Source organism: Canis aureus, chromosome 7 (genome assembly GCF_053574225.1).
Source record: "Canis aureus isolate CA01 chromosome 7, VMU_Caureus_v.1.0, whole genome shotgun sequence".
Lineage (NCBI taxonomy): Eukaryota > Metazoa > Chordata > Mammalia > Carnivora > Canidae > Canis > Canis aureus.
The window spans coordinates 48,630,241-48,655,543 of NC_135617.1; the positions used below are offsets into that span (position 1 = coordinate 48,630,241).

The 25,303-nt window shown below is 37.8% G+C and overlaps 1 protein-coding gene and 1 long non-coding RNA gene across 27 annotated transcripts in view; one reads left to right on the forward strand and one right to left on the reverse strand.

The window, feature by feature from the left end:
- Positions 1-25,303, forward strand: part of DST (dystonin) — a 480,488-nt gene that overhangs the window by 219,777 nt on the left and 235,408 nt on the right. For all 26 annotated transcript variants that reach the window (XM_077903540.1, XM_077903549.1, XM_077903545.1 and 23 more), the window contains one exon: positions 5,051-5,112. In XM_077903540.1, coding sequence (XP_077759666.1) covers positions 5,051-5,112 — 62 coding nt within the window. The remainder of the gene's footprint in view (positions 1-5,050; positions 5,113-25,303) is intronic.
- LOC144317330 (uncharacterized) lies at positions 10,328-24,284 on the reverse strand. Its single transcript, XR_013383301.1, has 3 exons — positions 24,211-24,284; positions 23,328-23,396; positions 10,328-10,540 (listed from the first exon to the last, which is right to left on the reverse strand). It is a non-coding gene; the product is annotated as an uncharacterized LOC144317330 (long non-coding RNA).

Here is a 25,303-nt window from a genome sequence, read left to right on the forward strand (position 1 = left end):
TTTCTTAAGTTTGTTGAGACTTTTTTTTTTTAAAGGGTTTAACGGATGTCTTAGCTATGTTGAGCCCCTACTCTTTTTTTTTTTTAATTTTTATTTATTTATGATAGTCACAGAGAGAGAGAGAGAGAGAGAGAGAGAGAGGCAGAGACATAGGCAGAGGGAGAAGCAGGCTCCATGCACCGGGAGCCCAACGTGGGATTCGATCCCGGGTCTCCAGGATCACGCCCTGGGCCAAAGGCAGGCGCCAAACCGCTGCGCCACCCAGGGATCCCGAGACTTGTTTTTTTGTCTAACATTTGATCTCTTCTGGAGAATATTCCATGTGTACTTGAGAAGAATGTGTATTCTGCTGCTTTTGGATAGAATATTCTGTATATATGTATCAAGTTCATCTGGTCCAATATATCATTTAGGCCAATGTTTCCTTATTAGTTTTCTGTCTGGATGATTTATCCACTGATATAAGTGGGTTGTTAAAATCCCATATTATTATTGTATTGCTGTCAGTTTCTCCCTTTAGATCTTATTAAAATTTACTTCATATATTTATAGTGCATAAGTATTTACAAGTATTAAGTCCTCTTGTTGGGTTGACCTTTTTATCATCATGTAATGTCCTTCTTTGTCTCTTACACAAAGTTTAGTTTTAAAGTCTAGTTTGTCTGATATAAGTATAGCTATAGCAGCTTTCTTTTAATTTCCATTTGCATACAGTATGTTTTCTGTCCTTTCACTTTCAGTGTCTGTGTGTCCTTAGATCTGAAGTGAGTCTTACAATATATAGATGTCTTTTTAAGAAAATAAGTCTTGTTTTTAAAATCCATTCAGTCAATCTTTATCTTTTGATTGAAGAATTTAGTCCATTTACATTTAAAGCAATTATTGGGGCACCTGGCTAGCTCAGTTGGTAGAGCACACAACTCTTGATATTTTGGTTGTGAGTTTGAACCTGATGTTGGGAATAGAGATTACTTAATAATAAAATCTTAAAAAAAATAAAGCAATTATTATAGGTCTGTACTTAATGTCATTTTGTTAATTGCTTTCTGGTTATTTTTGTAGTTCTTCTCTGTTTCTTCTTCTTTTGTTTTCTTCCATTGTAATTTGATTTTTTTAGTGTTATGTTTCACTTCCTTTCTCATTATCTTTTGTGTATCTACTGTAAGTTTTTGCTTTGTGGTTACTGTGAGGTTAATCTGTTTTATTCTTTGTATATAAGTCTATTTTAAGTTGATAGTAAGTTGAGTTTGAGCACATCCTAAAAACTGTACCTTTTACTTTGCCTCCACATGCACGTTTTGTGTTTTTGATATCATGTTATACATATTTTTATTTTGTTTATCCCTTAACTTACTATTGTAGTTATAGTTAATTTTACTACTTTGGTCTTTTAACTTTTACACTAGATTTATAAGTGGTTAAATATATTTGCTTTCCCAGTGCATTTTTATTTTATTTTATTTATTTTTTTTGCATTTTTTTTTTGCTTTCATATGTTTTCTTGTTATTAGTGCCTTTTCTTTACAGTTTGAAGAAATTTCTGTAGCATTTCTTAGAAGGCCAGTTTAGTGGTGATGAATACCTTTAGCTTTTGCTTGTCTGGAAAAATTTTCTCTCTCTTTCAATTCCGAATGATAAACTTGCTAGGTAGAGTATTCTTGGTTGGAAGTTTTCCTTTCAGTACTTTAAATGTATCATGCCACTTTCTTCTGTTTTGCAGTTTCTTCTGAAAAAATCAGCTTAAAATATTACACAGTTTCTCTTGTATGTAGCAAGTGGTTTTCCTCTTGCTACTTTTAAGATTCTCTCTTTTTTCTTTAACTGTTGACATTTTAATTACGGTGTCTTTTGGTATGGATCTCTTTGGGTTCATCTTATTTGGAACTTTCTATTCTTCCTGGACCTGGATGTCTTCTTCCTTTCTTAGGTTAGGGAAATGTTCAGCCATTATTTCTTCAAAACTTTTTTTCTTCTCCTTCAGGGATTCCTATAATGTAAATGTTATTCTGCTTGATGTTTTATAGGTCTCTTAAGCTGTCTCCAGTTTTTAAAATTCTTATTTTCTTTTTGCTGCTGTATTTAGGTGATTTCCACTACCCTGTCTTCCAGGATGCTGATCTCTTCTTCTGCTTCTTCTAATTTGATGTTGAATCACTGATGTATTTTTTGGTTCAGTTATATATTCATCAGCTCTGTGACTTCTGTTTAGTACTTTCTTAATATTTTCTATCTTTGTTGAAGTTATCCATTCTTCTCTCCAGTTCTGTGAATATCTTAATGACCATTAATTGAACTCTTTATCAGGTAAGTTACTGATCTCCATTTCATTAAGGCATTTTTCCTGGGGTCTTATCTTGTTCTTTTGCTTGGAACATATTCCTGGGTTCCTTCATTTTGCTTGTCTCTCTGTGTTCATTTCTGTGTATTGGGCAAATCACCTACCTCCCCTTGTCTTAAAGGAGTGGTTTTGGGTAGGTGACGGACCTTATCATTCAACCTTGCCCTAGCTCTTGGTTTTCTCTCAAACTTTTGTGATTGTTAAAGCAGTCCGCTTTATCCTTGACAGGTCCCAGTTGTTGAGATTGTGCCAAGCCCTAACAGTGTTCCAGAGGGAGGGATCTCAGTCAGCATTTATTTTCTGGCTGATTGGAAACCAGACCTCAGGCAGCACCTTGTAAAGTATGCAGATTTACATAGTCCTGTGGGAACATAGTCGTAATCTCTCCTGGGCCTGCAGACCAAGTGATTTAGAGATATCCTCTTGGTAACACTTGTAAAAATCTGGGCTCCAGATGAATGTATAGGCTCTTCCTGGGAAGTACCTACAAGCTGTAGAGAGGCTGAGGGAGAGTACAAAGGTGGCTTGCTGCCCTGTGTTTTCTGAGAGCCCCTCCATGGTTTCTAGATGCATGGTAAACCTACAGACTGCCCCTCTGGCTAATGCTCCAAGACAAATAAATAGGCCTTTTCCACAGGAACGCTGGGGTATATTTCAGTCTAATGTTTGACCTGAGTCTGGTAGCTTGCCAAGAACTATCTTTTCTATTGTTTTAGTTCCATGGAGCCCAGCAACACAATCCACCCTGACCACCAGAGATGAGAGCTTAACAACAACTCTTAACAACAAGAGCTTAACAACACTCCTGTGTTGACCACATGTGCCCAATGGCTTCATTAGAACCCAAGTGGAGCCTAGGGCTGGGGCAAGCCCACCAAGTTCAGTGATTCTCTGGGGGCAACCCAGGGCTGTACAAGGCTACCTGCAGGCTGAAGTGGGACTGTGGGAGCAGGGGGCAGTGGTAGGTAGTAGAGAGAGGTTGTGTGGGGGTGGGACAAGCCCAGTGGGATGAGCAAGATAGGGGGAGCACAAAAATGATGTGTTCTAGCAAAGTGGTGAGAGAGTGCAAAAATGGCACTTATTAGTACCTTCATGCTCAGAGAAATTCCCAGTATGCCCTTGAAGCTCCAGTAGAAGCTTTAATATTAACAAATGAATCGCCTTCTCATGTGGTCTAGATGCTTTTTAAGCTGCTGCTTTTGTGCTGGCTCCTGGGTGAGTGAATCTGTGTGAGCCCTTTAAGAGTGGATATTTTCTGTTTCCCACAGAGCCTTTTGGGTCTCTTGAATGTAAGCCCTGTTGTTTTCAAAGTTTTCAAAGATATTTTGGGGCCCGATCACTCTGGTGCAGGTCCAAGTCTTATGCTTCCTGATGTGAAGCATAAATCTCTTGCTCCTCCAGGAGATGGTCTGCATTTGTGAGATCTCTGCCAACTGGGAGTCACTGCACTGGGGGTAGGGTTTGTGGTGAGACTATGTCTCTGCCTCTTCTACCTGTCTCAGTATGTTTTTTTTTTTTTTTTGTCTTTGTTGTTGGGAAGATGTTTAGTCACTTTTCAGGCCTTCATCAAAGGGAATTCATCCACATGTGGCTGTAGATTTGGTGTATCTGTAGAAGAGGAGTTCAGGATATTGCTATGCAGCTATTTGACTCCAATGCCCTTAATAATGTCCAGAAATACTTTAAATAAGTAGAACATACATTTTCAAAGGGTCTTCATTTCCATTAAAATAGTTTAAGAGCACTCATGGATGAAGAATGAGGAGGAAGAGAGTGAGACATAGCCTACAAGATTGGAGAATTTCAAACTGTGGTAGGGAAGGAAAGAAGACCATCAAGGAAGAAGAAAGCACTATCCTAGATGCAGAAAGGAGGAAGAAGGGGAAAAAAGAAAGTAGGGAATTGCTACCTTGAACCAGGGAGGAAGAAGGTAGTATAGTTTTGAATGTCATTTCTAGATGTTGGAAGGTTATGATTTTCTTTTCAACAACAACATTCTAGTACTCTTTCTCCTTAAATCATAAGAAGCCTTCCTTCACTTTTCTGTGTACCATATCTGTGGTAACCAGGGCAGTATCACTCTCTCTAGTGAGGATCTAGCTGGGATGTTTCCTTTTTACCAAACAATTCAAAACCAGGAGTCTAGAAAAGAAGCAGCATGGTTAGTCATTAAACCATAATTTACTTCAGCCAAAGGACTTGAATGTAACTCCTGCCTTTTATCACAGTTTTCAATGTTTTGCTGAATAGTGGTGGACAAATGTTTTAACCTAAGCCTTGGTTTCTTCTTCTGTAAGATGAGAATGATGCTACCTAATGTCCCTCTTTTAGTTGGAAGACCAGATAGGTTGTAATATGTGGTCAAGTGATTTGGGAAATTTAGTGCAAATTACTTGAAGCTAGTGAAGTGTTTCGTCAGACTACTTCCTTGTAATGGTATTTGTGACTGAGTTTATACAACAGAATTCACAGAGGGATTGGTTTAATCAAGTAATGTTGGCAAATAAAACACTGGGAAGAGACCAGTTTGACAGATGGGCCTCTAACTTCTTTACAGATAGCCGCAAGTTGCCAAAATTTAACAAGAAAATTCAAATGTACTAAACGATATTTTTTGAATACCTTATTTTTATTTATATGTATAATCACAGTTAAAGTCTCCCCTTCATAGATTTTACCAACTTAATTTTATATCTTTTTTTCCCCTTCCAGATGAACGGGACAAAGTTCAAAAGAAAACGTTTACAAAATGGATAAATCAGCATCTCATGAAGGTCAGTTAATATTATTTTCACATCTTGGACTTGTTTAATGTGCTTTAATTTATTGTGCAGTAATTGATGGTATAGCTCTGAAACATAGCTTTTTAATATCAAATTGAAAGTTTAAATTCTAGAGCATTTCACATGCATTTTAGTTATCTGTAATTATCTGGTGTGTGGCCTGTAGGTAATGATGAAGGTGAGAAGTACCCAGTGATTATAGTTTATTCTGTGACATTAGTAAAACCTGTTATTATTGGACTCTTAAAAAAAATCTCAGCAATTTAAGAAGTACATAAATATTTACATTCTAGGGCATGGAAAAACTTCAATTCTCAGTAAGATTTTTTCTCTCTCAAGATTCAAACCAGGTTCTGGCATCAGGTATATGTGGGTGGCAGGGAGTTACATGAAAATAAAGATGGATTGTAGAGACAGAAGTCTGGAGTTCTTGAACTTCTTGTATTTGTTATGATCCAGATATTGGTGCTTCTGTCTACATTTCTCTGTGTAGTAAATAGTTGTGGTTCTCAAATTAATATTTGTGTGCTATGGAATACTTTGAGGATCTGATATAAGCTCTCTAGAAAATTACACAAAATTTGCACACAAAATTTGCATATAATTTCATGAAGCTATTGGATCTCACCGAAGCCCTTCTATAAATCTCAGCTAAAGCACCTGTATGACTTCACAATGAACTATTAGTCACCCTTCCTCCCTCTTATAGGCAGTACGAAAGTTGGAAACAGGTAAGGTTTTAAGTCTGTTGTTTGGGACTTAAAAAAAGAATTTTCTCACAAAAATTATTTTAAATGTGGTTATTTGGTTATATTCTTAAGCTACTCATAAATCCTATCTAAACCATCATGTGGCAAAGTAGTACAATAATGTAATAGCATCTAATAGGCAGATTCTATAAAAGTGATTGTTATTTCAAGGGGCATATCAAAGTTACCTGAGGGATATGTTAGTCATCTCTCTCTCACTACCTGTTTCCCAAATTTCGATATATCCTCCAGGCAGGCCATGTCACCCAGTCTCCAATTGAGAATCATTTCTGTAGGAAGCTTCTTTTACTGCTGGGAGCTGAATCCTTTGGTGTGTTGGCAAGAGATGAAAGGTTGAGACACTCTGCTTTATGATGATTTTGTGAGGAAATATATTGTGAATACTAATGAATGATATCAGCTGTTTGACTACCCTCTTCCTTCCTTCCGCTTTTGTCTCCTCATGCACATAGTGTGAGTGGGACTCTTCCTTAATAGGATAGGGCAGAGATGGGCTGATGTGAAGGTTGTGGTATGGAGCTTTGGAACTGAAGGCTCTGACAGGAGTTTCCCATTTCTGAGGTGAATCCAAGGGAAGCAGAGTTTTTGATGAAGACATTCTCCTTTGGTGCCTGATAACCCTAGCGATCTTTGTAGCTGTGGCTCTCTGGAGGTGGGCATGTTGGTGGGCACAGAGGGTTGCTCCACATCTTCTGGAGCATAACTGCTATGGTTCCAGGTTGGTAATCAAATTACAACTGCTGGAGTAGACACCAGAGAGAAGTAGAAACACAGATGACCCCCATAAGAATCATAGCACTTGCTATTTATTGGGGACCCACTGTGTGGCAGGCATGTTGGACTGGGCCACTCATCTTATGAATAGTTCATAAATTAAATGGTTGAATAGAAGGAGACTTCTTTTGCTAAAATATCAAAACACTGTTTGAGTTGCTTGAGGACAAAGGCTATATTATTTATTTCTAAGGCCCATCACAGTGCCCTGCAAGAGTATTCTCACTGTGTGTAATATACATTGCATACATCAAATCATTTAATTCTTCTTGCAGCTACCCAATGTGGTTTAATTTAGTGATTATAACATAAGGCTTTCAGAGTCAGACAGCAGGGGTTCAAAGCCTGATTTACCTGGGATGTGTGACCTTTTTTTTTTTTTTTTTTTTTTTAAAGATTTTATTTATGTATTCATGAGAGACCCAGAGAGAGAGAGAGAGGCAGAGACACAGGCAGAGGGAGAAGCAGGCTCCACACAGGGAGCCTGACATGGAACTTGATCCCGGGTCTCCAAGATCACGCCCTGGGCTGATGACAGCGCTAAACCGCTGAGCCACCCGGGCTGCTCTCTTTTTTTGATAAAATAACAAATCTCAAGATTTAAGGCTTCTGCAACACAGTAAGAATTGGGAAAATGTTATTTTATGCACAGCAACTCTTAGATAGATACCAGTCCAACTGTTTAGGGTTGTAACTGAATTGGTCTATTTGTTTATTGAAGTATGTTATAGGGTCAGAATTTAAAGGTAACTCTTTTTTAAAAAAATAATTTATTTATTTTTTGAGAGAGAGAGAGAGAGAGAGAGAGAGCAAGAGAGCGAGCATGAGCCAGAGGGGCAGAGGGAGAAGCAGATTCCCCACTGAGGAGGGAAGCCTAATATGGGGCTCAATGATCCCAGGACCCTGAGATCATGACCTGACCCAAAAGCAGCTACTTAACTAACTCAGCCACCCAGGTGCCCCAAAGTTAACTCATATTAAATGAGGAGTCATTTTAGGGAGTGGGGGAAGGCTAGACAGTACAGTCTTGGCTAACTCCCACTGTCAGTTGTTTACATTCTTGTTCTGTTTTGCTCTAGTATCAGCTTAAAGTAGTCTTTCCTTATAATCTTAAGAATTGTGCCCTGAAATTTCTGGCATAAAACTCAAATATGTGAGAACATAATTTTTTAGTCTTTCATTCTTTTACGTCTAGAAGTTATAGCTTTAACATCCACTGAAGAAAAATAAATATGCTAAAACATTTAGAGGCACCAGGCTGTTAAGGTTTGTGTTGTTATTAGTTAACCAGAGAAAGGGCAGCCTTCATGCAATCTTTTCCATGTTTCACTCAAGCAACAGTAAAAGGAATGTTGCACTATGTAGTCAGTCTCTTTTGTTTCACTAAGAAAAAATGCTGGACTCTTTTGCTCTTGGTGGCCATTTGGTTGTAACCCAATTAGTGGGAAATACAAAATGAGTGTGAATTTTAAGTAAAAAATTTTAATATTAGAAAGAAATATATTTTCTGTGTTGATTTTCTTATATTTTTAACTTGAAATTTTGGACATCTTCAGTGAAGAAATAGGGAAAGGAGAGAGGCAGGTCCCGTATCTTTTTTTTGCCCTCACCATATTCCTTTTCAATGAATGAGAGGTATGTTATTTGAAGAGTTTTAAATAAAATGGGATCATAGGAAAGGATGACTACTGGCATGAGTCAATAAAATGAAAATGGATAAGAAGAGAAAAAATTGAGAATGAAATCATTTAGATAATTGGATAATTCTATGTGTACTCTCTTTGTTTCATCAGTTTTAACTGTAGTCACAATCCTTAAACCATGGGGATGAAGGGGAATTCTAGGAGAAAAGAGAGAAGAAGAGATGAGGGAAGAGGTTAAAAGGGGTGAAAGGCGGAAGAATGGCTGTCTCGTATACTAAGGGTGTTCTCTTGCAGCCAGAGTTAGACATTGGGATGGCCCCGTGCGACCTACAGTCTGGAGACTCTGTCTTTGGCTCAGCTGCCTGTGTGTGCTGACCCAAGCTAGGAATGTGTTCCCATCTTTTGAAAGAATTCTTAACAAATTTTGCCTTATTTATTTTAATTTTACATAATTATTTTACCCTGTTCTCTCTAGCACAGTTTTGTCTCCAGAGAGAACTGTTCTTCATAGTTCTGCTGCTCTGGGCAGTGAGGCAATTGAGAGGTTTAGTCCCAGAACAGATTTGACTGTACCGACTTTTTCTCTTCATTTTATAAATGATAGATTTTGCTAAGTTAGAGCAAATTATCTTTGAAAGAAGAATGTCTCCTTCAAAATTATTCATCTGTGGCATATGAGCCAAAGATAGGAGACAACAGCAGGTTGTGTCCGGGCTTTACAGTCTGTTCCTTGGGTAACCTTAACCTTCTTAGGCTCTCATCTCTAAAATGGTGGCAATGATAAGTTAGTGTGAGGATTTAAAGGAGATCATTCTTTTAAGCATAAAACATGATAATTGGCACATTGTGTAAATTGCATATGGAACCCTTCTATCTCCCTCATCCAAATCCCTTTTCTTATCTCAACTACTTTCCCTTTTAGTGTATCCATTTTAGAAAAAGCTGGGGTTTAGGTTCAGAATCCGTGGGGGTGATAGATTGGCCTGTTGCCTTCTTGCCTTAGAATCCCAGTGGGACACTGAAGAATTATTTGAGGTAATCCTGTTAGCCATACCCTCATTTCCTCTCTATAAACTGCTCCCCAGTGGATTGACTTTAGGGCCCAAAGGTCTTTTTTATTCCTCTTTTCCTTTTCTCCTACATATTCTTCTTACAGAAAGGGAATCAGTAAAAACACACCAGACTTCTGAAAGGCTGGCAATGTTTATTCCTCATTTGTAATTTCACTTAGCTTCACAGTGGGAGGGCATCTTCCATATCCTCCTATTGGCTTACTGGTAGAAGTGGATGAGATGAGAATACAAATTAGAGTAACTGGCTATGTCCAGTGTATGATTTCCTTGTGCACTATGATCTGTTGCAGATCTGCCAGCAGGTTCCCCTTGGCTATGAGGCTGTGTTTACTTTTCTCTACCTATAATTTTAACTATTCACTAATTACTCCCCGTAATTTAGGAAGTTATAGTTTATGCAGCTGCAAAATAGCATATATTCAGTGCTTAGGGGATGATTTTGGCATGGTCAGTTTTTAAAAGTTTATATGACTGAGAAAAGTAAACATTGTGGAGTTTTTAAATGATTGCTTACGCTACTATTACATCCATATGTATAAACATTTTTTCCTTACAATATCTTGATAGAATTTTTTTGGGGGGAGAAAAACTGTATTAAAAATATAATATAGCCTTATTTTATATTCACCAGTGCTAAAATGACATTTCTTTAAAGCAAATAGATAGCTTAATTAAAACTTATATTTGCTGGTGAGGAGATGCCTATGGAATTTTTCTAAATGTATTTAAATTTTAGTGTTCTAGTATTTTGGCTGTAGGACTTATTAGCCTGTCCTTAAACTGATTGTTTTGGCAAGGGTGTTTTCCTTTTGATTCATCAGTCTTCAGAACACGCACGTACACACATACGTACGTACATTTATTTATTTATTTATTTATTTATTTATTTATTTATTTATTTATTTTAGATTTTATTTATTCTTGAGAGACCCACAGAGAGAGGCAGACACAGGCAAAGGGAGAAGCAGGCTCCCTGCGAGGAGCCCAAAGTGGGACTTGATCCCGGTACCCTGGCATCACTCCCCGAGCTGAAGGCAGATGCTCAACCGCTGAGCCACCCAGGTGTCCCCAGAATACTTTTAGTAATAAAGTCCAGTTGATGCATTCATACCTGTTCCCTCTGCAAGTCTCACACACCGGGTAGACTGGATTGTGTACCCTGCAAATTGGATATTTAGGTAAACTATTGGTGTTGGTAATGTTTATGTATTCTTTAGCATAATTTTAATTATAGTATTAAAAAACATGAGCTGGTTATTATCAACAATGTGACTTCGGTTAGGTAAATTTTACTCAGAGAATTGTTCTAAAACATAAAATTGGTGACAGTCTTTTTATTAATTACAGTATTTTTTAAAAGTCTATTTTACCTATGGAACTTTATAAACCAGAGAGTCTTATATCATTATTTAGTTTTTGTTGTCACTGATCACATGTTATTCTGTCTTACTATTTAGAAATCAACATGATAGTAGTATAAGAAATGGCACCTAAGATTTAAGTACCTATGATTTAGCTTTTCCCTTACTCTGGGGAAAACACAAAAGAAAGAAGCCCTTTCTTTTCTGAAGTACTTTAACAGTTACCAAATATTAGAAAATTCCTTTAAATTGTTTACATAATCCCAGAATTATAACTTGAATCATGACTGAGAGGCTTTATTTAAGAGGAATGATTTAAGGGGATGAACAATTTTTAGGAGAACACATTGGAGTCTGAAGAAGTCTATATAATGGGCTTTCCTTGCCTTAGATCCATCCAACTGACAACTTATAGTGGAGATAAATTCCTCTGTACTGGTTAGCCATACTGTAAATTTATTCCTTAATATTATATAATAGGATATTTGGTCTGAATTTTAATTTGTTGATGCATGAATGCGTTTGGAGAGGAAGAGGCCCTGGATTTCCAGTATTGTACCTCACCCTATTTGGTAGGTAGTTACCTGCTTGGTTACCACACAGGAGACACCCAACTGACTATTAGATTTTTATCTCTGTTCCATCTTGTCTTTGGAAAGCTTCATTTACTCATAGAATAGATATCCTTTGCTTACATTCTAAACTCAATGATTTCATGGTTCCACTGAATCAATCACACTATTCTTTATTTTCTGATTTGGTGGTTGGAGGAAAACGTGTATCCCCAAGCTGAGAACAGAGTGATAGCTTTTAGAGAGTAGAGAAAAAGCTCTAATTTGCTGTGTTCCTGACCATTGCTTACTTTGGAGTGATTTCACATCTGTGGGCACAGAAGTGATGGGGCAATATATGCAACATTGACTTCATAAAGGGCTATTGAAAAATACATCTTCTGAAAGTATAAGGCATCATTTTGGTTCTTAAAATCTGCAAATACTGCATATTTTTTGAAGACCTTAGGTTTATAAGCGTGATTCTTAAAGTTTAGCTGCATCAGACTCACTTATAGGGCTTGTTAAAATAGATTATGGGCCTTACCTCAAGAGCTTCTGATTCACTAGATCAGAGATGAGGCCTGAAAATTTCTATTTCTATCAATTTCCAGGAATTTGCATTTCTAACAAAATGCTGATGTTGCTAAGCTGAGACCACAGTTTGAGAACTCCTGTCATAGATAAATGGATGAATATTACAAGTAGCCATCGGTTTCATTTGATACAACCAACAAATATTTTAATATGGTTTAGAAAATAATAGCCATATTTTATTGAACTCTTATGCTAGGTCCTTTACAATATTAATACTAATATTAATAACAGCTGCTAATAATACTTGAGAGGTAACCATGTGCTAGAATCTGTCACTCTCATGGCTTAGTTTATTTTTTAAATTTACTTAAAATTTATTTTTTATTTTTTTAAAGTTTTTTTTTTTTTTTTTTTAATTCATTTGAGGCCATGCACAGGCAGCGGGGGAAGGTCAGAGGGAGAAGCAGACTCCCTGCTCAGCAGGAAGCCCAGTGTGGGACTCGTGGGGCTTGATGCGGGGCTTGATTCCAGGACCCCAGGATTAAGACCTGAGCTAGGAGTATCTGGGTGACTTGATGGGTGAGCATCTGCCTTTGGCTCTGGTTGTGACCCTTAGGTTCTGTGATCGAGTCCTGCATCGGGCTCCCCATAGGGCTCCTGCTTCTCCCTCTGTCTATGTTTCTGCCTCTCTGTGTCTCTTATGAATAAATAAAATCTTTAAAAAAAAAAAGAACTGAGCCGAAGGCAGACACTTAACCAGCTAAGCCACCCAGGTGCCCCACATGTCTTAGTTTATTTAATTTTCACAATTCTCTTTATGGACCGGTTCTGACTATTTTATCCCAGTGTTACAGGTGATAAAATTTGATGGACACAGAGGTTCCATAATTTCCCAATGTTATATACCTAGTAATTTTTAGGACCATGTGGAAAATAAGGCTGAGAGATTATGTAATTTTCCATAGGTTGGAAAAGGAATCTAAGGAGGAAGTGAAAAAAGCATCCCAGTTTGCCTCACTCAGATCTTTTGCTGTCTCAACTACACATAATTCTTAAAGGTGAATTTAGAGTTGAGTGATTAAAGCTGAAGGGGAAGAAGCTGAGCTTGACATTTGAACGTAGGTCTGATTTCTCTACAAATATGACTTGACATTTAAGTTATTTCTGTTATGGTATAAGAGATAACAGCATATGTAGTAGAGGAAGGGTTGAAAGCTTTTTGGGGAAATGTCTAGTTAAAGGCCTGTTGTGTAGAATTTAGAAGCAAATCAGGATTTAAAAATATGAAGAAATAGTTGATTTCAAGATAGTAAGGGATACATGGAAGAGTATGAAATGGTTCCATGTAGATGAATAGTAGCTTGGTATTGAGAGATTTTGAATGTCTTCTCATCATGAAGAATAATGATACCTTGGTGATAAATTCCTCATCAAGAAAAAAAAGTCCAGGATAACACTGTTTACTTTCAACAATGCTGTATTAAATTTTAGTATAATCAGAGCTGTATCTGAAATACGGTTTAGAAGCTACTCTGTTTTCATACAGCTGTATTGTTGTTGTTGTTCTTTTAAGTAAGCTCTATATCCAATGTGAGGCTTGGACTCAAGACCCTAAAGTCAAGAGTCACATGCTCTACCAACTGAGCCAGCCAGGCACCTCTATGCAGCTATTTTGTTGGAGATACTAAGTACATATATGTAAAACAATTAAACATTTAAACCATTAACATTAGGACAGTCTGGGATAAAGTGCCAAGAGTGCCAAACAATAAGGATTTTAAGAGATCCTATTTGGGAGCCTTTGGGGGTGCTCTGAATAGACAGGGACTGTGCCAGGGTAGGGAAGTTGTCTTAAGCTTGGTACAGAGGAAGAGGGGATGGTGCAGGGGAGAGAGAGACAGTGAATCTGATGTGCTGGATTGATAGTTTGCTGGAAGGGGGAGATCAGGTTGGATAGAAAATGGATAGAAAATGAAGCCAGGTAAGAAACAGATGTGATTGGTTAGCCAACGATGTTTTAAAAGCTTTTGAGGACAAGAGTGACATAATATAACTGGCATTTTAGGAAGAGTTTTGCATTTTATACCAGGCATTAAGGAACTAAATGTGTCTATATTATGAATTCTATGACATGACTGTGTCTTCACGTGATAGCCCCATGTTGTAGTGAGCCAACAAAGAGATGATGACTGGCTTACCCCAGGGGACTCTTAATTTAATAAATCTGCTTTGTAGCATACAGTTGGATGAAGTCAAAGAAGGCCCACTGTTCAATCTACAGATGGGAGGAATAATACCAGTGAAATAGATCAAGAAAGCTGGACCTCTAGTCTCATCAAAAAGACAAAATTTGACAGTGAGAGATGTAAAGGTCTGTATTTCAAGGATTGAAATGTCTACCTGTAGGATTCGGAAAGTCTGGTATAGAAGAAATTCATGTGATAAGACCTAGGGGTTTGTTGACCTCAGCTTTGTAACAGTGGTGCACCTGAAGGTCTTGGGCAGCCTTAATAGAGCTCTTAGAGTACATAGTATATAGCTCTTTTCTACTGTTTGCTGGTTAGGTCGTATCCTGGGTACTTTGTTTAGTTCACAGCAGTTCATTTCAAGGGACGAAGGGAAAGTGTCTAGAAGAAGGAGGCAATCATGATGGTGAGGGCCTGGAAACCATTTCCTGGATGAGGAATGATAAAACGAGTAGGAAAGTTGGCTTTGAGAGGAGAGGATTAAGGAGAAATGTGATGGGTGTTTTCAGATATTGGTAGGACAGTCATATTATAAAGAGTGCAGTTTTGGGTTTATTTAATCTAAAGAGCGGATTGCTGGATAATTTCAGGTTTGAAGATTTAAACTATGTCTAAAAGCCTTAATGCCTAGTACATAAACACTAAAGTGTTTTGATCTAAAGGTGTATAACTATAGTTTCCTATGACTGCTATAACAAATTACACAAACTTGGTGATTTGTACCAATGTAATCTGTTTTCTCACAGTTCTGGAGGTTAGAAGCCTGAAATCTGTTTTGTTGGGTGAAATCAAGGCACTAACAAAGCTGTGCTCCCTCCAGAGGCTGTAGGAGAGAATCTGTTTCTTGTTTCTTTCAGCTTTTCCTGGTTGCTGGCATTCCCTGTCTTGTGGTCATACCATTTAGTCTGTGTCAGTGGTTACGTGGCCTCCTCCTGTTCTGTGTATGTTTCCCTTTGCCTCTCATTCATTCATTCATTCATTCTTCAAGATTTTATTTTTAAGCAATCTCTACACCCAATATAGGGCTCAAACTCACAACCCTGAAATCAAGAGTCACATGCTCTACTGACTGAGTCAGCCAGGCACCCCTCTGCCTCTCTTTTATAAGGACAATTGTAGTTAGATTTAGGGCCCACTGGGATAATCCAGGATCATCTCCTTATCACAAAATTCTTAACACATTTGCAAAGGCTCATCTCCATTTAAGACAACATTCACAGTTTCCAGGGATTAGGACCAGGTATTTAGGGGCCACCATTCAGCCTAATGCATATATGGACAACTCTGACTCTCTGGTATGCAGTCATCCATGGCTTCATGGAACAGCCACTCCTCAACCATTAATAAATGTCCACCAGAATCTCATGGGGATTTAGTTAGAGTCTATCAGAGATAGATTAGAAATGGTTAGTGGTTTGGTTGGAGGGTGAACTAGATGGTGTCTAAGATACTTCCTAAGACCAAGATTATGTATTCAAATGACTTAGGTAACAGATTGTGTGAAGTACCATTTGATAGGGATAGACCAGAGAGTTATGTTTATATTTTTAAACTGTTTGGAAATAATTTTAAGCTTTTAAAAGTTACACAAATAAAAATAGGACAAAGAACACTGTATGCTCTTTACCCAGACTAACCTCCTACTAACATTTGCTCTCTGTGCTATATCATGCCTCCCATACTGTGTGTGTGTATATATGTATGTATGTATGTATGTAAATGTATATCTGTACTTTTAAAATCTGAACCATTTGAGGGTAAGTTCAATATATATCATGGCCTTTTACCCCTAAATCCTGTAGTATGTATTGTCTAAGAATAGGAATATTCTCTTTCATAGTTATTAACTTCATAAATTTATATTGGAATGATACTGTAATCTATTGTTTGTATTCCAGTTTTGTTGGTTGATCTTTTATACTATTTTCTCTCCAGGGCAGGATCCAGTTTGTGTTTAGGTATTGCATTTAGTCGTCATGTTTCTTTAATCTGCTCTGAGAATAGTTTTACAGCCATTTTATAGACTTTAATGACATTAAGATTTTTGAGAATACAAAACAAGGGTTTGTTGGATAGAATGGAAGATAAATTAATAGCAAAATGCCTTTTGAGCTTAAAGTTATTTTCTGATAAGAAGAAAAACTTGTTTCCTCCCATGAAAGTCATTTAAGCAATTACATATGATTTTACTGTTTGTTGAGAATATAGTGAACTACCTTTTCAAATTAAGAACACCAAAATTTCACTGTAATTTTATCAGGTGATTTTAATTTTGATTTTAATTCTATCTTGTGATCAATTGTAATTTTTCTTCTTTTTTATTTCTTTATTCATTATTATCATTATTCCATCTCTATCACTACCTTTTATTGAATACTTACCATGTGCTGGATCCTGGACTGTATATATAACATATATGATATGATTTAATCCTTGTTTTTACCATTGAGGAAATGGAGACTTAGGGAGCTAAGTTTTCTGCCCAGCATGAAGTAGCTAGAATGTGTCAGAACTGAGTTTTTTAGCCCAGAGTCCTTCTCTGCAGAAAAATGATATACCACCGCATTATGCCACAAGAGAAAGACACAGAATTAAGGAATGATTAACAAGAAATGAAGACTGAGAAATAGGGCAAAAAAAGCAATATGTTGAGTTACATTTCCACTGTACTTGGCTCTGATTTCTCTCAGCCATTTCCTTACACATACTTTAAGTCTTTGCTGTTATGCCTTGGCCTCTTTATATGACCATAAATTTTTATTTGCATTCTTCTCTAATCAATATACCTTACAAGAATTTAGAGATATAGATAAACGCATACAAAGAAGCCAAGCAGCATTCCTGAAGGTGGTGGTTTTAGCTAGAGGAAGGGCATCGATTAAGGCATTTTTGAAGAAGAATTGCACCCTGATCAGTGGTGTTAACATTTTAAACCATATTGTATAGGCCTTGACATCAGAAGAAGTATATGCATTCTGTGGTAGGTAGATTAAAAGCATCGAAGACTGGGTTTGTTATTTGATACTTAGACTCTAAGCTGCATGAGCACAGAGCTGTGTCTGTCTTATTAAATAGTGCATCCCTCGAACCTAGCTTGTCTAATACACCACTGTTTTCCTCAGACCATACTGAGGAGTTTGTTGTTTAATGAATGAATGTAAAGCAAAATTAAACCCTTCCCCACCATCCCACCCCTGTTTATAATATAAATTTGTAACTACTATGGTGGGGGAAGTGAAAGGATTGCTTTGGTAAGAATGAGATAAAAGTTACCTGGAAGAAAAGTAAATTTATAATGACTTCCTTCCTCTTAGCTTCCTTTTAAGGCTTAAAAAGATCTATTTCATTATAGGTATAAAAATTGAGGTCCCACTCAGGTCATGATTAGAAGGGCCAGACTTTCCATGTTCTGACCTCTTTTCATGTTATTTCTCCTGTGTAATTCAGTTTTTCTATTTGTGGCTAGGTAGGAAGTTTATTCATATTCAGAGATGAGATTAATTTATTGCTAGTTATCTTTGCTCTACTTCTCTATTATTTTCATTAGTTCGGAATTTAGAAGAGTATTGGCTAGAGCTAGATATGTTGGAAATTCTCTAATAAAATTAGTACATTTTCTGGTCTTATTGCATGTAGGGGAGGAAAAAAAAAGCCTTTTCTTTCTATCCTTCTAGATTCTTCATTGGACTGTATAACAAAAAACAGATTAACAAGAGAAAAGCATGCAATTGTATTTAAGAAAAGTTTTGGGACACAGAAGCCTTCATAAGGAAATGAAGACCAGAAGAAATGGTTAAACCTGAGTGTTTTTATATGAGATTTGGTGAAAAGTGGAAAGTCATAGAGTAATGTGATAGAACAAGAGGGTATGAGCTAAGGAGTAATAAGCTGAAGGGAAATTTAGCAAGGCTTATTCAATTTTTTCAGTGTCCCTTTGTCTTTAGAGATAAGGATGTTCTTTTCCTCCAGGTACAGGGAAGTCACCTCTCACATGAAGGTCTTATGACCTCCTTCAGAGGAGAAGAAGGTATAGAGAGTCAGAGAGCCTTCCAGCACTTGCTGTTTTTCAAATCCCTTCAGTTTAAAATATTCAGTATACCAAGATGTCATATTTTGGCCTGTATGTCCTGAACCCATCAAGCAGATGGAGTTAGGTTTCTCTATAGGCCTGAGATATTCCTTTCCATAGAATCAATAGGAAAACCCTGTTTTCAGGCCCTAATTAGGGTTTGCTGTAACTGCAAGTCTGAGGGAGAATTCAGAATCTTACTTTAAAAGGGCTGACAGAGCAAGATATAAGTGGCAAAAGAGATAGAAGCCAGTAATCAGGGAGGGATGAGAATTTGAGAGACCTTGATAATGAAAGTGGTTGGGACATCAAAGGTAGCAGTGGGTCAAGGTGGACTTGCCTAGGGGTTTGGAACTATTCCATAAATTAGAGTCATTTGATCTTGGTATAATATAAAAGAAATTTCTGTTTTGTGAAAATGGGAAACAGGGATGATTTCAGAGGGAAATTGTTAGAGCTGGGAAAACTATTGCATACTTCTAAAAATGCTGCAGTAAATGCCTGATGGCACTGAACTGTTCATTTACAATGCTAATATATTCTGACGCTGATGTTTGCTTCAAGAATTTCTTATCAAAATTGTTCGGGTACTCTTCTTTGTCCTTTAATAAAATTCTCTCATGGAAATACACTACTGGTTTTCCACTAAAATTTAGGGAGACCACAGCATTCATTGTAAGATCAGTTTTGGATGCTGTATCTGTAGAGTCCTTAACATATGAATGGGGACTTTTAGAAGTCATTTTTAGAGATCTGCATTTTCCTGTATAGCTGAAATATGTTGTAATGCTGGTCTTGTTCTCATGCTAGCCCACTAGATCTTTTTTTTTTTTTTTAAAGATTTTATTTGTTTATTCATGAGAGACAGAGAGAGAGAGAGAGAGAGAGAGGCAGAGAGGCAAAGACACAGGCAGAGAGAGAAGCAGGCCCCATGCAGGGAGCCCAACGACTGCGGGATCACGCCCTGGGCTGAAGGCGCTGCTAAACCGCTGGGCCACCCGGGCTGCCCTAGCCCACTAGATCTTATGTACCGAATACTCTATTTTATACTTGTTAAGAGCTCAAGTCCTGATATCAAGGAAACAGTATACTAGAGAAGAAAGAGTTTAATAGGCTTAAGTTTAAACCTCACTCTAAATCTTTTTTCATCCCTTAGAATTACCGTCTTTTTTATTCAAGGGCCCAGTGCATGTATGTATCCTCCTAAGGCACTGTCTTCCAGAGTTTTCATGTTCCATCTTGGACTCCAAGGTCAGTAGGTCTTAGCTAGGGTGAGGGGGAAGGACTGATAGGAACTTGATTCACTGCCACCATAGATAATAGAGTATTCTGGCCATACTGCTGGAAGAGAGATCTCTGGTGGAATTTCAGACACATTCAAGAAAAAAAGTCAGTTGTGGGTAGGAAAGCCAAGGTGGAAACAAGTTGGTCATGCCTGGAGTCTGCCTTGGTGTGTGTAGCTTTTCTTAACCTATTCCTACTTTTTGAGCTATATTTCACCATTGTCCCTTAGAACCCAGGGTATAGTGTGGCGATTGAGAGCACAGGGTTTGGGCTGAGCTGCTTGGACTCCCATCTACCCTTGACTATTTACTAGAGATGTGACCTTGACTTTCTCTAATTCTTTGTTGGCCTTATCTGTAAAATAGAGAATAGTGCCCTCTTTATAACTAGACCATTAAGATAATCAAAAAACTTCTCATTTGGCCTGTCTTCCATAGCAGTGACAGATGTGGTCCTGATGTTTGCATTTTTATGGGATTGAATCCTAATGTTGCCTACATATTGCAGACACTGTCCAAAGAGTACAGCTGTAGTGGTTCCATAGTAATGTTATAGTAATGGATGCCAATTAAATGGTGAATTCTAAATAAAGGAATGTGTTTTCCATGGTCTAGCCAGGGCCCACACTAACACCTTTTTTTTTTTTTTTTCCCTCCAAGGGCATGACAGTTTGAGGTGAGATGCTGCAAGTGTTTGGCAGCTAACTGTATGATTTGTGAGCCATCACGTCACCGATTGAGTTTGCCTAGATAAAGTACTTTACTTCTACTGAGCAACAGCCCATTAGAGCCATAAACACAACACAGCTTGTGTTTGCTTGAGCAAAGAATTTGGCACTTAAGTCTTCCGTAAGGGCATTAGCAGCTTTCTGGTAGTTCTTGAACAAAAAAAGCCTCAGGACATTAAAATCTCCAGAAAGCAGTACTACTTACAGAATTCTTGGAGAACAGTATATAAATCTCATTTCTTAGATGTACTTACAGTTATACCAGAAAGATATAGTTGCCCTGACGAGTTCTAAAAGTAGAATTGTGCTGAATTCATAAATTTTGGTCGTATCCTTTTATTTCACAATTTGTTACTATTTTCTTAATCTTAAAAAAAAAATAAAACTGCCAGTTATTTTGCCAGCAAAAATGGGTTTATTGAGGAAGACTTGAAGTATGGTGTAAGTAAGCTACATAAAAAAGCCATAGGAAAAGCCATGGGCAAGTCCAGAGAGCAAAGGAGAGGGACACTATTTTATACTGGAAAGGAGGGTTTTATACTAGAAAGGAGAGAGTTGGCTGTGCTATCACAAACACAAAGTCCCTTGGAGTAAACTGAAAGTTCAGAGTATGGTGGCTTTTCATTGGCTGAATTGTGACAGTTTCTCATTGGCTGGGCTGTTGCTTGTTGCTGGGGGAAGAGGAAACCTTTCCTTCCTCAGGCAGGGTTAGTAAAGCAGTAGCTAAACTAGTATTGACTTGTGAAATGTGATTTTTCCTGTCGGGTCTGCAGTTGATGCTGACTATTATGGTAGTGTGTGAAAGCGCCCCTTTCTGGTCTCTCAATTTCATATTAGTGAGGTTTCCTTATATTAATTTTCACAATCCTATATGTTTTAAACATTTGAGTTTTATTTTGTATAAACTTAAACTTAAGAAACCATGTTTGCAGACACTTTGATTTTACTGATGTTAAGGAAGAAAATTCAACTGATTAAATTTGAGGATCTCATTGGCTTTATTAAGCAGTTCATGAATTGGCAGCATCCTGTGTAGCAAGTAGAGGGGAGTTCTGAGGTGATGTATACAATGGAAAGTTTTTATAGGAAGAAGAGTGAGAAAAGGAAGTTATTAGCAAAAGAAAAGATTGTTGCAGGCAAGGTCACTTTCCCTTAGGGGGAACATTGGGGTCTTATTATAAGGTAGATTACCCCCATCTACTTTTGGGGGATAGAGAGGGCCTTGTGATGGATCACCTTATTGGTGCTAACCAAAAAATGCCTGACCAGTTAAGATTTCATTGCAGGGTGAGGGTACAGAGTTGAAACTGCAATTAAAAATTGAAGCTTAATGGCCAACATGCACATGAGAAAATGCTCTGCATCACTTGCCATCAGGGAAATACAAATCAAAACCACAATGAGATACGACCTCACACCAGTGAGAATGGGGAACATTAACAAGGCAGGAAACCACAAATGTTGGAGAGGATGCGGAGAAAAGGGAACCCTCTTACACTGTTGGTGGGAATGTGAACTGGTGCAGCTACTCTGGAAAACTGTGTGGAGGTTCCTCAAAGAGTTAAAAATAGACCTGCCCTACGACCCAGCAATTGCACTGCTGGGGATTTACCCCAAAGATACAGATGCAGTGAAATGCCGGGACACCTGCACCCCGATGTTTATAGCAGCAATGTCCACAATAGCCAAACTGTGGAAGGAGCCTCAGTGTCCATCGAAAGATGAATGGATAAAGAAGATGTGGTTTATGTATACAATGGAATATTCCTCAGCCATTAGAAATGACAAATACCCACCATTTGCTTCAACGTGGATGGAACTGGAGGGTATTATGCTGAGTGAAATAAGTCAATCGGAGAAGGACAAACATTATATGGTCTCATTCATTTGGGGAATATAAATAATAGTGAAAGGGAATAGAAGGGAAGGGAGAAGAAATGGGTAGGAAATATCAGAAAGGGAGACAGAACGTGAAGACTCCTCTAACTCTGGGAAATGAACTAGGGGTGGTGGAAGGGGAGGAGGGTGGGGGGTGGGGGTGAATGGGTGACAGGCACTGAGGGGGGCACTTGACGGGATGAGCACTGGGTGTTATTCTGTATGTTGGCAAATTGAACACCAATAAAAAATAAATTTATTATTAAAAAAAGAAAAAAAATTGAAGCTTCAGGGGTCCTTGGGTGGCTCAGTGGTTTGGCGCCTGCCTTCGGCCCAGGGCGTGATCCTGGGGTCCCGGGACTGAGTCCCACTTTGGGCTCCCTGCATGGAGCCTGCTTCTCCCTCTGCCTGTGTCTCTGCTTCTCTCTCTCTCTCTCTCTCTCTCATGAATAAATAAATAAAAAATCTTAAAAAAAAATTGAAGCTTCAGTTATGTGATTTGGCCTGGCATAAGTGACTCCATCTTGGGCCTGTGGTTTTCCTTTTAAAACTGAGCATTGTATTTAGTAAAGCAATTTAAAAAAATTATTTACTTATTTGTGAGTGAGACAGAGCACAAGTTTGGAGAAACAGACTTCCTACTGCGCAGGGAGCCTGAAACTGCAATTAAAAATTAAAGCTTCTGTTATGTGACTTGGCCTGGCATAAGTGATTCATTCCATCTTGGGCCTGTGGTTTTCCTTTTAAAACTGAGTATTGTATTTAGTAGAGCAATTTTTTTAAAAAAGAATTTATCTAGGGCAGCCCCGGTGGCGCAGCGGTTTAGTGCCGCCTGCAGCCTGGGGTGTGATCCTGGAGACCTGGGATTGAGTCCCGCATCGGGCTTCCTGCATGGGGCCTGCTTCTCCCTCTGCCTGTGTCTTTGCCTCTCTCTCGCTCTCTCTGAATGAATAAATAAATAAATCTTAAAAAAAAAGAATTTATCTACTTATTAGTGAGAGAGAGAGAGAGTGAGTGAGAGAGAGCACAAGTTTGGAGAAGCAGACTTCCCACTGTGCAGGGAGCCCAACGTGGGGCTTGATTCCAGGACCCCAAGATCACAAGGTGAGCGAAGGCAAACACTTTTAACTGACTGAGCTACTCAGGCACCTCTAATAGAGCAATTTTAATGTTTAATCCATGTTATTAAATTCCCAACTTTTGTCTTGTAAACCTAATTTCTGGTTAGTACTTTTCTTAGTGGATTTTAAAAATTAGTTGTCCTGATTTGACAAGATCAACTAAAAAACATACCTTTTTGCAGAGGAGCAGCATATTTCACATCCCCCCAGGAAAACCAGTGTGATGGTATTGTGAGATGTCCTAGTTGGAAAAAAAAGTTTCCATTTCTAGTAGAGTTTGGAAGCAGCACTCTCTGGTTGAAGAGATTTATAGTATATATTAGCATATTAAAGACAGAACTTCTGTGGTAAAGAACCCTTTTAATTCAGTGTTTCACAGATTCACTTGGTCATGGATTCTTTTTATCAGAGTATCTATTAACATCCCTTTGGGAAATCCTGCAGGAGAGTTTTAAAGTGACTGCTTTAAAGCAAATGTAATTAATTTTGTATTAATTAGAATCCCTGATTTGGACAGGATCTAGTTAATTTGCTTGTCATTGCAAGAATATTTTCTCACAGCCTTTCTTTTGGGTCACTGATTTTCTAATTTATAGACAATTTATACTTTTGGTCCACTTGAATTATAACTGTGCTGTTTCTTTCATTGTCTAAAATTTGCTCACTGTAACTCCCACCTACTTGTTTTGGCCCAGCCACCCCCAGAATGACAAAAACTGTATATGGCAGTTCTGAAATATCTGAAGAAACTCTTGTCTCTTTTTAAAAAAACTTTTCTTGTCAAATACTTCTATTCCCTTTATTTCGTTTTTATGTGATGCCATTTTTTTATGTCATACATTTCTTTTTCTAGCATATTTTCTTTTAGTTTTTCCATTTGAACATTTTAAGACTCTTGAATTGAAGGCAGAAAATGAGTTGAATTAATTCTCCCAGGTAATCAGTTACACAGTAAGAGCATGGGCTACTGTTATCCACAGAGCTCAACTTTGTTTTTATTGCCTACCCCCCTTTCACCTCCCCTTACATATTGAGCTGTTTGCCTATTTACTTACCTTTCCTTTTTTTTCTTCTCCATTGTAAGATGGCTTCTTTAGTCTTAACTGTTTTTCCAGTTTTTCTACAAAGACACATATTGCTTTTATTAGAAAAGACGAAGATAATGTTATTTTGTAAAAACTGTTTATTCCACTCTTAATTTGCTATAAAAAGAGAGGGCAGCTGTATAATTCATCTCCTTTCCAAGAGTAAAGGACTGATAATGATTAATGGACTGCTAGTCCTAAAGACATTTGCATCTCAACCAGGAACTCCGGGTGGGGAAGGGCATAGAGATCTGCAAACTCTGCTGCCTGGGTCAGATCTGGCCACAGTGTCTTTTTTGGTACAGCTAATGAAGTAAGAATTCTTTTTACATCTTTAAAGAATTGAAAACAAATAAAAAGAAGAGTAATATTTTAGGACACATGAAAATTATATGAAATTCAGAATTTGGTATTTGTAAATAAAATTGTTTTGAATCCAGCTGCTCTATTCACTTATGTGTTGTCACATCAAAGACCCTAGAAACCAAAAAAATATTTACTGTCTGTTTTTTGTAGAAAAAGTTTCTTGATTCTCTGTAATGCTAAGGTTTTATATATATTTTTTGGGTAAAGTTTTGTATATATTCATTTTAGTGGTGTGATATGTATAGTCTCTAAATGGGGTATCTCTTGATTGGATGGGGGCCCCCAGGTAGTGGTCCAAAATCTGGTAGAAGCAGATGTAGAAGGTAAAAGAATTCACCTGTGGCAGAACAAAGGAGGTCAAAGTCTATTGATACCTTGTGGGAATGTTGGCCTGGACAGTAGAGGAGAGGCTTGTCTGCAAGGAGGTAGTGGGTGAGGGCTGTTTTTAAAGGGGGAAGATGAGGAAGTATGGCCTGTTTGCCTGAAAGTGACCTCTTACAGTATGGTCACTTGTGCATCCCGTGAACCCATTTATGAGGGTAGTTTCCTTTCCTATATCTAAGGCCAGCTGTGGTTCTATCAATGTAATTTTATACCACAGCTGCTTTTCTGAATGAGCTTCTCGCTTTGATTTACCAAAATGTTTTCGAATAGGCCAGCTCAGTATATTACTTTACTAGGGCAAAATTTTATTTCT